The following is a 17,234-nucleotide window of genomic DNA, read 5'->3' on the forward strand; positions in this document are numbered from 1 at the left end:
CGAACTGTGGGTTCTCAGAAGAGCCCTTTGCCGTTTTATTCACGCAAGTGTCAATCTCGCAATCCCCTCCCCCCACCCCTTGTAACGCGCCCGGGGGTACAATTGGGTGGGGTGCCTTAAACTATTTTCACTTCTGCTTTTCTTGACCGTGCGCCCTGTCTACACCACGTACCTGATAATCCCGCGGCGGTCGTACTGTTCTGCTCCACACTGCTGCTGGCTTGCCTGAAATTATCCATCGAATTATGCAAGCGGGTTTAGGGGAGCCACTCAACGTTAAAACACAAAACTGTTCGACGTCGGGTATGAACAAGTATATTCTGAGACGATTAAATGAAATCACAGGTTGCACTGTTTACATTCTAATTCAGAAGTGTTATCCCAATTAATGGATGATTAACAGTCCACAATATCATTCGGACGAGCGTACGCGTAGCCGACACGACGCGGGTGATTGTTGATGATGCGGAAGCCGAATGATCGCACGAAAGTTCTTACGCTCGTCACGCATGATAACTGGGTGTTGTGTCATGTCCTTAGGTTAGTTAGGTTTAAGTAGTTCTAAGTTCTAGGGGACTGATGACCATAGATGTTAAGTCCCATTGTGCTCAGAGCCATTTTTTTTTCGTCACGCATACACAGTTATTTGGTACCAGTACTCCTTGACACTAGTAATGATATGGCACTGTTCGTAAAGTTAATTTTTCAGTTCTCACTTGTCGAGCGTGCGCGTAACCGTCGCGGCGCGGCTGATTGTTGATAATGCGGAAACGCGATGATCGAACGCACGTCCTCACGCTCGCTACAAGACACTGGCACTTGACTGCACTCTTTCATGGTAACTAATTTCTACTGATTCACATCAGTTCATTCTGAGAGACCGAACACGGCGCGGATGATTGATACAGTAAGGTACGACTCGCAACGAGAGGATACACAAATACGTTATCAGCAGCACTGCTCATTTTTAAATTACTTCTTGACGCACTTTCCTCTGAATCATTTACTTATTTTATCACTTTACTGTAATAGCACTTGTAGCAACACTTAAACTTCCATACTAACAATGGCCGGCCGAAGTGGCCGTGCGGTTCTAGGCGCTGCAGTCTGGAACCGCGAGGCCGCTACGGTCGCAGGTTCGAATCCTGCCTCGGGCATGGATGTGTGTGACGTCCTTAGGTTAGTTAGGTTTAACTAGTTCTAAGTTCTAGGGGACTAATGACCTCAGAAGTTGAGTCCCATAGTGCTCAGAGCCATTTGAACCATTTTTTTTTACTAACAATGTCTCTCACATGCAGAGCTACACACTACACAACACAACAGTTCCGTGCCCCGCGCTCGACTCTCTAGACGCGGCTGCCCGCAAAGATACTCCACAACTAAACCAGCGATATGACAGTACACTTACACCATCCTCCATTATTACGCCACAGGAAGGCGCAAAACAGGGGGGCTGAAAAAGCACAAACACCCTTCGCTGATTCGGATCACATTCAAATTTCGTCGTACGGTTTGTAACGGTTCATGGCGGTTCCACCCTGTACGCTAGAATAAAAATTGTATCCCTCTGCACTCCGAAAGGATGCGAACATGTTCAACGAGTCTGCACCCCCCACGACATCGTTAGAGAAGGGTTGAATCGACCAGTGGTGTCAGCAGTGTCAAATTTTGCCAAGAACATCTTCCTCCTGCTCGTCGCACTTAAAACTGTCGTTTTTGACAGCGAAATGTATGGGAATCAACGGCCCAAGGGCTGGGGTAGTTTCATTGACGCCCTTTGTGCCAATTCCTGTGGACTTTTCTTATGTATTCCGAGTGGGAGTGTATCTAAAATGTTTTCTTCAGCCATTTATAAGAAAATCACGTGATTTCAACGGTCGCCGTCACGGTTCTGACCTCCATAGTAGACGCATTCAGAGAAGGGGTAAAATGTTGTAATAAGGGACGTGACGACCTTTACATAGTGTGTCACGTCCTCGATGGCTGCGGGCACAATAGTGACGAAAATTGGTGCCCATGTGACATCATTAACCACCTTACACCTGACATGAACTTCTGAGCTCTGGCCTTATTTCACATGTGTCAAGACCTTGTTGTTTGAAGCGTCGCCAAGCCCCAGGGTGACGTCGCAGGGTATCATGCTTTTGCATCATTACAAACTGCTGAGGTCATCGGTCCCTAGGCTTGCAGACTACTTAAACTAACTAGGACAAAACACAAACACACACACACACACACACACACACACACACACACACACACACACATACACGCTTGCCCGAGGGAGGACTCTAACCCCTACGGGGGGAGCTGCGCAAACCGTGGCATGGCGCCTATGACCTCGCGACTATCCCGCGCGGCTGCTTAGTTTGGAGCTTCTGCTGCACAATGGGAGCTAATTACTAGCTTTTAAAAAAGTGACCTTTTACTTGCGTTGCGCGGTGTATTTACAATTCCTCTTGGAACATCCTGTATGGAACAGAAGTAATTTTAGTGACGGCTCAAGACACCGAAAAGAGGGTTCGGCAAAGGGGTTCGCAATTTTATTGTACATGGAATACACATAAGACTTGTATCAGCCGAGATACTGAAGACGTGTTCTTCTTAAATGGAACGTTATGCTTGCTTAACGGGATTTCTAAAGGCATGAGTACAGTGATGTAATTATCGTTAGTGATTGCGTTGAAACTTTTTCAAAAGTGTCCTAGAAATGTGCTGAGGTTGGAAGGCAAAGCGGCCGGAATCGATCCTTGTGGAATAAACTCATTCAAGCTGGGCTCTTTTGCCAGGCTTCGACGTCATGTGCAGCGGGAAGAGAGGCCTGCGCTACTGAGTTAAAACGTATGTGTTCTTGACCCTGCTGTATGCGACGTAGATACATGGTAAGCTATTATTGTTGTACATCGGACTGTATACAAACTTCTTTGTATAATAGACAAAACTAAAATTATCACACAGGGTCAATGGATTACAGCATTACCCAGAAAACGGTATAAAAAACGTACAATCGTTACAGCAGCCACTCGCCAGCCACGTCTATTCACAATTTGCCACACTGAACGCCGCATAAAGCTTTGAGTCACATGGTGGCGCGTGCGTTTTAGCATCTTACAGTCCCGCTGAAATATACGTATGTCGTAAGCTAAGTTGCTCGTAACTTTAACTGGTTCTTGCAACGTCTCTTCATCTTTAGGTCTATACTCGTGTATTAGCTTAGGAAATCTTCTCTCTTCCATTTTGTTCGTATGATCTTGCAATTTATTATTACTATTTTTTTTCAGTTGTTCCAATTTTAAGAGCATTTAATTCGGTTCGTATCTAATGATCACTTAACCTATCCACCCGAGGGCAACTTTGGACTTATTTCATTTCCACTGTTTGGGTATTGTTCATGATACTTCATTAGGGGACCTATTCCATATATCACAATCGACACTTCCGATGTTTTTAAACTTTTTGTTCATGTATCCTTCCACTACTACTTATTCAACGTTCTACTGATTATTCCATATATACGAGTACTTTCGATGCATTATATCCTTATTTCTAAGCTTCTGTCCTTGTTGTAATGTTTGTCAACTAGGCAACAAAAGTATACCATCTGTTTCATCGAATTGACGCGATTAACTATCTTTGTTTGGATATAACGTTTACTAGCGCTGTCGCTGCTAAAGATTCAGGATGAGTCATATATGAGCAAAGAAAAAAAACTCAAAGGACCACACGCTATGCACAAGAAACCAATAATCGTTGTTTCTTCTTCCTGGACTTATTTTTCACAAAATAAGGGAAAAGTAATGATCATTTAATGAGACACGGAAGAACCTCTCGATCAGGATATATTATTCCTACACAGGTGTATCACATGACACACCAAAGTCCTGACTAGCCAGTACTGACAAGGTAAGAGTGATAGTGCATCACGGCTAGGGGCAGTGCTACACTTTATTAGAATGATGTTTCTCGGGGGAAACAAACTAATTGTTTGTCCGGTGTGCTTATGAGCTCATCATCATGAGACACTAAAAGCAATGCGTTGTTTATGCAGCCATCTTGCCCTGTCGTTCGCAATCTTTAGCATTGGGTTATAGTTGCTGCAGTTCATTCCAGTGATAACAATTTGTAATTCGGATGTTCTGCGCCTGCGTCTTGATTTGTTCCAATGTTTTTTCCCCTTCTAAACAGTATTTTGTGAATCTGATTGGTTAATTAGGCGTCTTTTTAATTTAATTTTTCTTCTTTACACAACTTTAATAAATGTATTTCTCCTTAATTTCTTTTGGTGTTCGTTCATTAAATTTCCTTTCCTTATCGATTTTTTGTATCTCGTCTCCCTATCTACATTCTGTTACTTCTAAATGGTTTTTTCTTGTTTCCCCAGAATCAACACTTTACGACCACAGCTTAAATTGCTCTAAATGAATATCTCGATTAATTTCTTTCTTGTTTTTATACTAAGGTGCTTGTCTGTTAAGAAATTACTCTTATTCCTGAGCACTTTTTTAGGCATTTCGGTTCTTCTTATAATGTTCATCATACTTCTGACGCCATCTGTTATTGTACTTTGTGAAGTATTTGACTCAATCTAGGCACAAAATTTAATCATATGTGAAGAAAACGATTCTACGAGATCTATTTAGACTCAAAGGAATCCATTTTCTTCCAAAGTTAATTAAAGAGATCATACCAAAATTTGGTAACAAATATCAAGTTCAAAATAATTCCGTAACCAAGGCACGACTTACGCAAGTTAACAGAAATCACGTCCGCAGCTCGTGGTCGTGTGGTAGCGTTCTCGCTTCCCGCGCCCGGGTTCCCGGGTTCGATTCCCGGCGGGGTCAGGGATTTTCTCTGCCTCGTGATGACTGGGTGTTGTGTGATGTCCTTAGGTTAGTTAGGTTTAAGTAGTTCTAAGTTCTAGGAGACTGATGACCACAGATGTTAAGTCCCATAGTGCTCAGAGCCATTTGAACCAACAGAAATCAGAACAAAACATGTAAGCGCACCTTATAAAAACACTGCACGCATACACAAAAGCACACAACTCTTAAAGATAGGTAAAGACACATGGAATAACAAACACAATAAAATAAAAGATAAAGACAGAGATGGCAAATAGTAATGACAACTGTTAATGGAGGTTCAACAACATAGATTATGAACGCCCTTGGCAGAAACTAAATTTATTTTAAAGGAAGCAAATATTAGGAAAATTTCTCCCAGAAAAAAGACGTTAAATTTTAACTGTTTAAAATACCCTGAGGCTTTACTTAGCTACAGAAAGAGCGACAGTTCTACGTTGCAGCTTACCTGTTCGTAGTCTGTGCTTTGTGACGCTAACAGTAACTCGTTGGTGCTGGTGGCGTAATTACAAAGGCTTCTTCGGTCGCATAATAGCAGAAAAGTCTCCTCTTCCTTGGTATATGTTTCTCCAGGCAGTTATTTTATCCTTCGTTCATACCCTTTATCACTGTCCATTAGGACATAATCGTCACTCTATAGATCCAAGTTCGTATGTGCACGACAATAACGTCTCTTACACACATGGAGCTGTTATTAACTTGAATACAAGATTTTGAAACAGAGGATAATTCAGTTTTATCTCTCCAGTTCTGAAGCTAGAGTCCATGCGCTTTTAGAATGAATATCATGATTTCGAATGCACAGCTATGGTGAAAACAGTACCACACGTAATAAAAAGTTTAAATGTTCCCACAGTTAATGTTCCAACGCGCACGGACGTTCACTAAATTTGCAAAAAAGATATGAATTTTAAAGTATGTTAGTTTATACAACTCAGTTAGATCAAACAGTTCGGTTCTAGTAACGACAAAAAATATTGTCCATTCGCGTGTACATTGTTGCAGCTGTTTATAGCAATCCACGAAGCTCGCAGTATTCAAACAATTTAACCTTTTGTTTCATAACGTTCACTCTATCATTCAATCAAAACCGTGTACAAAACGCACGACTGCAGCCGTAAAATTTGCGTGCGTTTTTGTCCTACGCGGTAATATCACGATTCAGAGCACACACGGGTACACGCCTCGCCAGTTCACGCGCACTATCACTGTTCGAGTGCAACTATCGGTATAACTTTTTTCATCACAGTTTATTTAACAGTAATGCACATTACATTTTGTTTTACATGATGCATTTAACAAAAGTACTACACGAAAGATCAAACATATTCTGAAACTTTTGCGTATGCAGTTAATAGGTGGTGGTGGTTAGTGTTTAACGTCCCGTCGACAACGAGGTCATTAGAGACGGAGCGCAAGCTCGGGTTAGGAAAGGAATGGGAAGGAAATCGGCCGTGCCCTTTCAAAGAAACCATCCCGGCATTTGCCTGAAACGATTTAGGGAAATCACGGAAAACCGAAATCAGGATGGCTGGAGACGGGGTTGAACCGTCCTCCTCCCGAATGCGAGTCCAGTGTGCTAACCACTGCGCCACCTCGCTCGGTTGCAGTTAATAGAAGATTCATATAGGAACATAAAGAAGCAAAAGACAGTCACATTTGATACTATGGAACAAAACAAAAAATATTCTAGACCATCAAAGATATATGTCCAGAGTAAATGAAGCAAAGGAAAACAAAGAAAAAAATTATCACTCAAAATTAACAATATATACACAATTTCCAAGTAACAAAATTAATTTACTTACATTAGTATTTACTTCCTACCTTAATGTTTGATTAACTTGTTTATACGATTTCTGTATCACCATCACTTTAGGTTTTTTGTGTTTATTTTCAGTTTGTGGTTGTCCAAGGCGTCAGGCAGAACTTTTAACAGACAGTCATGTCCTTTTCAGAATCTCCTAATACTACTATGTCATCAGCAAATCAGTGCAGTGTATTTGTTTTTAATCTTGATCCCTTTGAGAGGACTTTTCATTCTTTCTACCACACTTTCTACAAATAAATTAAATAAGTATGAAGAGAGGAGGACATCATTGTTTGACACTTCTCCTTATCCTAGCCTCTTTCTTAGTGCAATTCATATCAATTCATATCTATCCCGTACCCTGGATTTTGTATAGACTGAGAATCAACCCTTTATCTTTCCAGTCTATTTCAGTTTTATCCAGCTTTTCAAACAGTAGTTTCCAGTCTACTCTTTCAAGAGCCTTCTCTACGGCAATGAATGCAGCTTACGGTATCCTGTTCCTCTCAATTCTTCTTTCTAAGATCATTCGTAGTGACGTTGTAGCTTCATTGGTTCCTTTTCTTTCCTAAATACAAATTGGCCTTCCCCTAAACGTTAGTTAATCTTAGCTTTTAGTCTTTCATTAACAATATTGAATAGAATTCTGAAAGCACTGCTTAGTTATGACTAGGATCTCTTATTTGATATAAATACGTTCAATTAGTTATGGTCAAATTTAAAGGAGGATTCGAACTCGTCCGCTTTTTTTCCATACTCTGCTCAAAACATTCCTACGTATTTTTTGCCCTAGGAACTGTTTTTCGGCTTCCAACGGAGGATCAGAACCTGTCTATAGTCTGTTATTGCGAAACAAGCTGCTCCGAAATCCGAAATCTGTCGATCATTTTCTCGTCAATCCAGACCCGCAAGGTGCAGTTTTGAGCGCAAATAGCAATGACTCCAGAGAGCTATTTTTTTCTGTTTCTCTTTTTTCAAGTGCGACCACAGCAAAGCTATATGTCAGCGATCTTCTGCGACCCTGTTTGTTTCCATGTTGTCACACCTCACCTCCTGCCATTCTGCTGACAGATACACTTCGTGGCTCCACAGTTCCCAACACCGGAAAGGCTCCAGGTGGTGTTGACATCACTGTTTGGCGTGCAGGACACTAGATTTATCACATTTCGAATGCGGCACGACAGCGTCTTCCCCAGCGCCAGACACCTGAACCAACACTGGATAACGCGTGTGCTTTTCCAGGAAGTTGCGGCTCTGGACACGGTTCGAAACCTTAGTTCGTCCTGTGTGGTTTCCTATGCCGTCGTGAGAGAACACCCAAACTCTCGTGGGATATCAACATCTACATCCACACTTTGCAAATCACTGTGAAGTGCATGGCAGATGGTACATCCCATTGTACCAATTATTAGGGCTTCTAAACATTCCATTCACGTATGGAACACGGGAAGAATAATTGAGAATAATTGCTTAATCATTTCTGCGTGCTGTAATTAGTCTAATCTTGTCTTCGCGATCCATAAGGGGACGAAAGGTAGGGGGTAGTGGTATATTACTTGATTCACTGTGTCATCTGCAAAAAGCCTGAAATTGCAACTAATTCTATCCGCTAGGTCATTAGTGTATGACATGAACAAAACGCTCCCATTACACTCCCTTGGGGGAATAACAGGTATAACTTCAGCGTATGTTGATGACTCCATCCAGAATAACATGCTGCTCCCTATTTGTCAGCAATTCTGCATCCTTTCACAAACGTGGTTATAAATCTGCATCTACACCTACAGCTACATGTACAGTTCTTTTTGTGAAACACTATTGAGAATGTTTTGAGAATCGGCAAATGATATAGACTGCAGAACGATCCTTCTGCCACCAACAGACATCTCACGGATGGACCGCGAAGCCAACGAAAGAGAAATGAGCGCTCGTACGAAAGAGTAAAGACAGTCTCTGTTCCCTCTTTCCATTTGCGAGTGGAACAGGAAATGGGAATAACCATCCTCAGAACAAGGCACCCTCTGCCATGCACCATGCACGGCAGTAGAATCGTTCTGCAGTCTGTCACAGATGTTGATTCTCTAAACTTTTTCAATTGCGTTCCGCGAAAAGAACGTCTCCTTCCCTCGTAGGATTTTCATTTAAATACACGGAGAACTTTTGTAATACAGGCGCGTATTACTGTGTCAAATTTTGCAACAAACTTCTGAATTGCCTTTGTCTTTCTTGGAGGATCGAGAAAACAAGAGTTCTGTTCGTGGTTTCCTTTATACATGAGCACCACCTTCCTAGAATCCTCGCTATAAACTGAAGCCGACCACTAGCCATCCGTGCCGCACGTGTGTACAGTGCCGATCGGTGCACCACTATCTACGACACTTTTTCCGCTATCGCATCCAGAAAACCTGCAACAATGGTCGCTTGCTGACAGTCCGTGGAGCCACAGGCATCGTCGCACTGTTCGTGTGGATACTCTTTTTTTTCAACAAATATGACCAACAAATATGACCCAAAGTACACGGGGTTGCCGAACTACGTTCCACAGCTGAGACAGCAACATGTTCTTGCTCTCGGGCACAACGCTACTCCTGTGGAGCAGTGAGATCCTTCATGACAATGACCAACGCGGACAGACGTAACCTGAAACGATAATCTGCCCTGTCGATAGGCGACGATTCTGCCAATGGTAGACGTTTTTCCTTCTTACACTAGGCATAAAAAATCTTATTACACACAACAAAACATTCAAATGAGATTTTTGAATGAAAAAGCTGCTGAGTAATCTTTCCTTATATACGGAATGTAGACGGCGTTACTCTCTTACACTTTGTCGAAGGTGCTGAAATGCAAATTATTTGCATATGGAAGCATGTGGCACACTTCATGATAATCTGATGTTTGTTGTATGCCGCCATCATGGCGTTGCTATTTTAAAGGCCAGCAGGGCAAGCTGAAAACTAGTATCTCCGAATTTCTTATTCCGTTCTCAATATCGGTTGAGGCATTAGTTGTCATGCATATTATTCGGTCGACTTTCCTGCTTCGCTGACACAGTTTGCAACACTGCCGCTAGAGGGCTCCCAATTGTAGTTTGTAACATGGTGGTGTGTAACGATATTTTGTCGGTGCGTGAGGAACAATACACTTTACGGTGATGATTGTGTTGACATCAGTAATGTGCGACTTTGGGTTGTTCGTACTCGTAATGAAGGAAACGGTTGTATTAACCTCAACGCGTCTGACAGAGATCGGAGTGGACGGCCACTTAAGGAAACCAATGAAACTCATCAGCGTTGGGTTGATGTACTCACACAGTCCTCAGGTAGGAGTGGCGTATCACGAGAGCGTGTACAAACCGTCATTGCAGAACTGTGATATTCTAAAGTGTGTGCACTGTGGGTGCCTCGAACGCTCACTCCTTACATGAAACAGAGGGGATTGGACATCTCTCAACCATTTCTTCTGCGTTTGTAACGTGAGGATGATGGGTACCTTGACAACACTGTAACAGATGATAAAAGCTGGACTTACCATTCTGATCCCGAAAACAAGAGCGCATTAGTGGAGTTCCACCACAAAGTATCACAAATGCCATAAACGTTCAAGACCACGCCACCAGCAGGCAAATTCATGCTCAGTGTTCAGGAATGTTCCAGGTGTCACTATCTTAAACTCTACAAGGTACTGTGACCTCCTCAGAAAACTGAACGCACTAATTCGAAGAGTTCGTGCACATATGAAGCATCATCTCGTTCAGAATAACAATGTCGGACCACACACGAGTACTGCGACATGTGCAACAATCCGACCCCTTTGGTTCACTGCCATCGACCATCTTTCGTACAGTCTGTTCCCATAGCTTTAAGAACACCTTCGAGGGATTCACTCTGCTAGTGATGAAGCGACGCAAGCAGAGATGAGGTTGTGGCTCCATCAAAATGTTCAAGAGTTCTATAGCGACGATATCGACAAACTGGTCTCTCGTTGGGAGAAACGTGCTCGTCATCAGTAGGACTACGCTGAGAATTAAATATGTACCCATAAGAATAAAGATATAGCATGTTAATAAAGTTTTTTTTTATTTAAAAAGGTTTAAGAGTCTTCACATGAAAAATTACTTTTCATCGCGCACTCATATTTTGGTTACAGGAGCACATTGCTGAAATCTAAAACCATTCTTTTACAGCACAGCACAAAGATAGCGATAAGTCGACATGTGAGACGACCGTAATAAATTACCCAATGCCCCGAAGGAGCCGAGGTCCGAATACGGCAACCCGCCCACGCACTCACCTGTAATTACATCAAGTGCTGCGGCACGCATTCCGTGTCGTGCACGCACCCTTACGCAATGCTGCAGTCGATAGCTTTCGTGCCGTCTGCCATATGGCTGAGGTCAGCACGCTCCTTCCACATAAATTAACTAAAGCACTGCTACTACACTGTGCAACACAGTTAAAGGAAATTGGAAATTTGTGGTAAGTTCTACGGGACCAAACTGCTGAGGTCATCGGTTCCTAGCCTTACACACTACTTACTCTAACTTAAACTAACTTATGCTAAGGACAACACACACACACACACACACACACACACCCATGCCACAATTAAAGGATCTCTCTTTCTAAACCCTATAAGAGCCTCCCATTACGACCCATTAGTTTTAAACCTGGCTTAATCTTCGACTGTAGTGGTGCACAAGCGCGGCACCCAGCGACCTCATCCTCGGGTTCGGCGACACTTCAAACAGTAAGGTGTCAACACATGCAGAAAAGAGGCCACAGCAGTTCATGTAAGCTGCCAGGTGGCTTAATGATGCCATATTGGCACCTAATTTCACCACAATTGTGGCCAACGCCACCCAGGACGTGCCACACGTTGAGAAGGTCGTCACAGCCCCTCTTACCCACATTTCACCCCATCTTTTGCCGTATCTGTGATGGAGGTCAGAATCGCGACACTTGGTTTTCTTGTGGACGACCGAGGAAAACATTTCAGAGGCACAGCCGCACAGACCCGACACTAAAAGGTCTCAGGAGGCGGCATAAATGAAGTCAATGAAACTGTCCCTTTCATTGGGACGTTGATTCCCACACACTTCGCGGTCGAAAACGATAGTTCGCTGTGGGGTGAGCAACAGGAAGATGTTCTTGACAGCCTTTGACACTGCTGGCACCCTCGGTTGCTTCAACCATTCTCTAAGGACATTGTGGTTCTGCATCCCCAGTGAACCAGATCGTACCCGTTTGGAGAGCAGCGCGACCGCAATTTTGGTTGTCGTGGTACAGGTTGAAACCACTAGGTTGAAAACACTTCAACGAAATTTGAACGTGATCCGAAGAAACAAGGAGTATTTATGCTCTTTCAGCTCTCCTTTTTTCCAACCTCCTGTGGCATGATCTCGCAGGGGTGCAACATTAACATACTTGTAAATAAAACGACAACGTGTCCCTGTAAGATCGTCACCCCCCCCCCCCACCCCCCACCCACCCACCCTCAGTGTTAATGTGGATTCTAGAATGGTTGACTCTTCGAAGGGATTACGAATCCATTTGTTATTATTGGAAATAGTAGGAAAATAGTCTCTGAAGGTTTTTCCACGTCTTTTCAAATGTTCTTCAACCATGTTCTTGACATTTGCATCCAAAGGAGGATGATTTTCTACCAGGAAGTCGTGAAGGACGTCAAAGCACTCGGTTTGACTCCTATTGAAATACGCTCCCCAAAAATTAAAATTTTAATGGATGATTCGATACGGTATTACACAATATAAACGTTTATGTTTGACCACTGGAGAAATAAGCTTAAACTGTTAGTTTTTGAGAAAATGTCTGCCAAATAAGCTACAGTCTGAAACCAGATTTCGTCTTCCATGCACTTTCCTTTGCGGAAGGTGTGGCTCATGAGAAAAACATGAACTTCATCTAGTCTGGAAATAGTTCTACCTTGAGATAGTCACCTAACTTCAGTTTGAGACAGTAAACTCTTATAAATGCTTTTCCATTTCGTCACAAAGCCTGCAAAGATGCAGAAATTTGTAGGGTGAACCTTAGCAAAATTAATTATTTTCATTGCATCCTTCAGCACAGATTTCAATCCATAGGGCACGTGTTTAGAAATAAGGGCCTGTTTATGAATGCAGCAATGTGTCCTAGAAGCATTCGGCGCTACCGATTTCTCTTTGGCAACAAACCCTGCATAACACCTCGTCATAGATTTCGCACTATCTGAACAAATGCCTACACAGCGAGTCCAGTCTATTGAATTTTCGCGAAAATATGCGTCGGTTAACTTAAATATATATCCTCCCGTAGTTCTCTGTTTTAGGGGTCTGTAGAATAGTAGCTTCTCTTCTACAGACTCCCCATTAATATAATGGACGAAAAGTAAAAATAGCTAAATTGGCAACATCAGTCGATTCGTCAAGTTGAATCGCAAAAGGACTAACACGAACTCTTTTCAAAATTTCGTTTTCGACATAGTTTGACAGCTCTTTAATACGGCGGTTGACTGTATTCGCGAATGGTACCAGATTGACTTCTTTTGTGAAACATTCTCCAAGCGTGCGTCGCACTACATCATTTATTGGCTTCACTGAATCTTCAGTTATTGAATGAGGTTTTGTAGTTTTAGCAATTCTGTAGGTTATGCGAGAAGAGGCTTCAAGAGCATTCTCATTGTCACTGTTTGCAACGGATACAAAAGTAGGTAAATCATTTTTCCTCTCGTTAGGTTTCCGCGTAAAAAATGAAGAAAAAATCAGCAAATTTGTTTATGTAGGTGCGCTGCTTAGCTTCTACATGGGGTTCAAGCGGAGAAGGTTTCAGAGTACTGTTAACAAGAATGTCGCCACAATCAACACACTGTGGTCTTGTTCAGTAGTCCTTGTCACCTACATATGAAAATCCAAACCCTGTGTAGTTACCATCGCACTTTCTTTTCGTTACACAAGTTTGTTTTGTGGAATTGACGCACATCGCTAGAAGCTGAATAACCTGTTGACACAAAACTAACTTGCGATTTGCTTCAACCCTGTTGCCCTTTGAAACTTCCACTTTTCAACCAGTTATCCATTTTAATCTGAACAGTAACGATTCTAATACACAACTGACAACTCACTACATTTCCCACGAGGACAGAAGATGTGAGCTATTGTTGAAAATCAAACGCCTGACCTCTACATAACCGTTCCTAGTCGGGTCGTGGTACTACTGTTAGTATTGCTAGAACACAGAGAAGCTGGCAGACTAAATTTCGATGAATTCCTAACGTTATTACATGACTGTAAATCAGATATTCACGGTAAATATTAATTTATTGTGGAAATAATGTGATAAATTCCAGAATTTACATATATGTAAGAAGGGTCATAATAATAAGAGTTGTTGTTATTATTGTTATTATTACGACAATTTCGCAGGTAATAATGAAACAGTAATAGCCCTAACCTCGAAACTTGCTATTATGGAAAAAGAGTTTTGGCGAACCACTTGACCACAGGATGGGAAACTATGCTATAAGACAAGTTGCAGCGTGCGCTAGAATAACAGCTGCTGCTATCGACATGTCTTGCCAAGCTGAGGTCTACTTCTTTTCCATGCTGACATACAGTGCGTGAGTGGTAAGTTGTAATTCTCGTTCCGCAGGAAGCGTCGGCGCAGCCGTTCACCCTCTGATGAAGGTGACGCAGGCGTCTCAGTCGTGTTACGACGTACACGAACGAAAGGGACCAGAGGTATCTCCCACCCACGAAGCGTCTAGGTCATCACCTAAGAAATCCAGCACATCTGCCTTCACCAATGGCAGACTAGAAGGTAAATATAAGGTTACCTGCAAATTTTCTCACTAATTATAGTGAATGAGCAAGAGTAGATTTCTCGTTTTTACCTGTGCTTTAGTTTATCACAAGTAATAGCCTTGACACAAATCTCAAGCACTCAATCCGATATTTTTGGGACAAAAAGAGCATTGTTGCCAGTTGGTTTCGAAATAAATGGATGGCTGGAAACGAGTGATTTGCAATGATGAATCACGCAGTCCGATGGAAGGGTTTGGGTTTGGCGAATACCTGGAGAGTGTTACCTGCCATCATGTGTAGTGCCAACAGCCAATTACGGAGGAGGTAAGGGTGGTGGTTTTAGTGGTACGGTTGTGGTCCCATTATGCTGCCTAAGAAAATTTTAAATGCGGAAGGATATTTACCGCATTGTGTACTGCATATAGTAAGGGAACAATTCGGAGACGACGAGGCAATAGCTTGTGGACAACAACATTCCTGGAATAGCCTGGTCTATCCAGACTCCCAACCTAAACCCAATGGAGCACCTTTGTGTGGAGTTAGGACGTAGACTTTGCTACAGGCCCCAGCATCCAACATCACTACCTTCTTTGTTTCGGTTCTTGACGAAGAATGGGCAGCCATTCCTTCACAGACCTTCAGACATCGCATGAAAATATCCCCATTAAAGTTCAAGCTGTCATAAAGCTGAAGATTTGACACACCCCATGTTAATGGTCACTAATAGGTCTCGGGATACTTTTGATCAGATAGCCTACTCTCTGTTTCCCCGCCTTTCCTGACCTTAAGTTTACTTGCATAGCTCATACTTCTTATGTGCTCCGCTGTCTGTAAGCTGTTTATTGTTTGTAATTATACAGATCAGAGATCTTCAGTTCGCGTTAAATGTTACTGTGTCTTTAAAATGACGGTTTGTGTGCCTCATTTCGTCGTTACGAATCAGCTATCGTAATAAACAAATCATCTCACCACTTCTGAAATCTTGTGAGACCTTTTTTTTGTTGTCATCTCATAACCCAACAAAAAGTGCAGGCGGTTGACGAATCCATAAATCCAAGTAACACTCTGGCACCGTTTTCCAGTTTCAAATAATACATCGAAGATTGGCAACAGTGATGAGATGTGTCTTGGCGAAGGAGGCGTAGCGTATGCAGTCCTATTGCACCAGTGAAGTGACATGCAATCACCGGTGGTCAATTGGCTAGCGCATATGCTGACCTCGTGCAATACGACCGGCTCGTGAATAGCCTGTATTAGCTGCGGCTGCCACGAGAGGAAGCAATGTAGCTGCCTGATTCAGAGGGTGTGCTTTGTCGTGTAGCAAAGTGGGTCACGCCATATACCAAATGGATGTTCCAGAATTATGCTGTTGGACTCTGCGTGGCTAATAATAACTGTTTAACAAAGTACAACAAAAAGTTATCAATTCCCTGTTTATCAGTGATTTCGCTGCAAAATCTAATGCAGCCCAAATTCTGTAGGTCTATAACATTTTTGCTGAAAATACTAGAATTTATTTTAATTTCTTATGTACTTGATTTTACCTGTGTTAAGAAAATGATAATTCGAAGAAAGATTTTTTTGTTGGTAGGCAAAGGGTTAAATGCATGTCTCTCAGATTCTGTAAAGTGTAATGTTACATCTTCGATAAAAAGTCGTGAATTGTAATGAGAAGTGAACTCCACTGTTGATACACCACAGAAGATCATGTGTTGTTTTTCAAGGTAGAGCCCCAGACATCGATGAGGCTGAAAGTCGTTTATGAAGAGACGCAAACTGTTATCAGCATCTCGTATCACCCTAAATATTCACTTCCCACAAATACGCATTTTAGCAACTCCTACCGTGTATATAATACTGAACTTAAAGTTTCTGGAGACGCTGCGAAGAGTACATTTGGCCTCTGGTACTTTGCTATGGGCCTCTACTTGGCTCGCTATACGTACTCCTTTCACAGATAATTGTGGCAGTGCTTCAATTTTTTTAAATTTTTTGTTAAAGATCTCCATTACCTCACATTTAGAACTGACGATCAGTAATTGCTCTCGTCCTGACACTGAAATTTCCAGCAACGGTTCAGAGATTTCCTCCTCCACTCTAGATACGGGGAAAACAGACCGTTTAAAACCGATACCGGTATTTTAGTTTTAAATACCCGGTATTTTTCAGTGTTCGTTTGGTCTCGGTTATAACAGGTGTTTCTTTGTTTTTGATTAATAAGCAAGTAAAAAAACTGAAATATTAATTAGTCATAGCAACAATGTTAAAATTTTTCGTTTTTAAATAAACTTTTTTTTTAAAAAAAAAGGAGTAATTTTTATTCGTAAAATTTGCATTGGTTTGAAATTTGAAAATGGAAAAAGCCATCAGTGCTGTTTTAATGGCAATCACATGACATAAGAATTCGTACAGCATTGCTAAGACACTAGTGTCCCTGTTGCCGTGTGTCGTGGCTTAAGATACGCGTGTACTTTCTGTGTACAGGACTTGCCACCGTATGTACGGTAGTTTCTTGCTGTCGTCGTCGGACATCCGTTGTATTGCAGAATGGCACCAACACTAGCCTGAAAATATTTTAATGAACTGACGTAGCAGTGAAATACAATGCTTCATCTGTTGTAAAAGATTGAATATTTGTCTACCTTTTCTATGAAATAATAAAAGAGGAAGGCAATTATGGTAACAGTAATAAATTAAAAACTTAACAACAATTAATTCATTGTTTACAATAAAAATAGGAAGTAGCTGATTTGCTGCCTGTGTC

General features: G+C 42.0%; 1 protein-coding gene across 1 annotated transcript in view; it reads left to right on the plus strand.

Annotated features, from left to right (window-relative positions):
* The window catches only part of LOC126249182 (diacylglycerol kinase 1), a 747,622-nt gene that overhangs the window by 417,680 nt on the left and 312,708 nt on the right, over positions 1-17,234 (plus strand). Inside the window, exon 6 of the mRNA XM_049950837.1 lies at positions 14,319-14,486. Within this exon, the coding sequence (XP_049806794.1) occupies positions 14,319-14,486 (168 nt within the window). The remainder of the gene's footprint in view (positions 1-14,318; positions 14,487-17,234) is intronic.

This window comes from Schistocerca nitens, chromosome 3 (assembly GCF_023898315.1).
Source record: "Schistocerca nitens isolate TAMUIC-IGC-003100 chromosome 3, iqSchNite1.1, whole genome shotgun sequence".
Lineage (NCBI taxonomy): Eukaryota > Metazoa > Arthropoda > Insecta > Orthoptera > Acrididae > Schistocerca > Schistocerca nitens.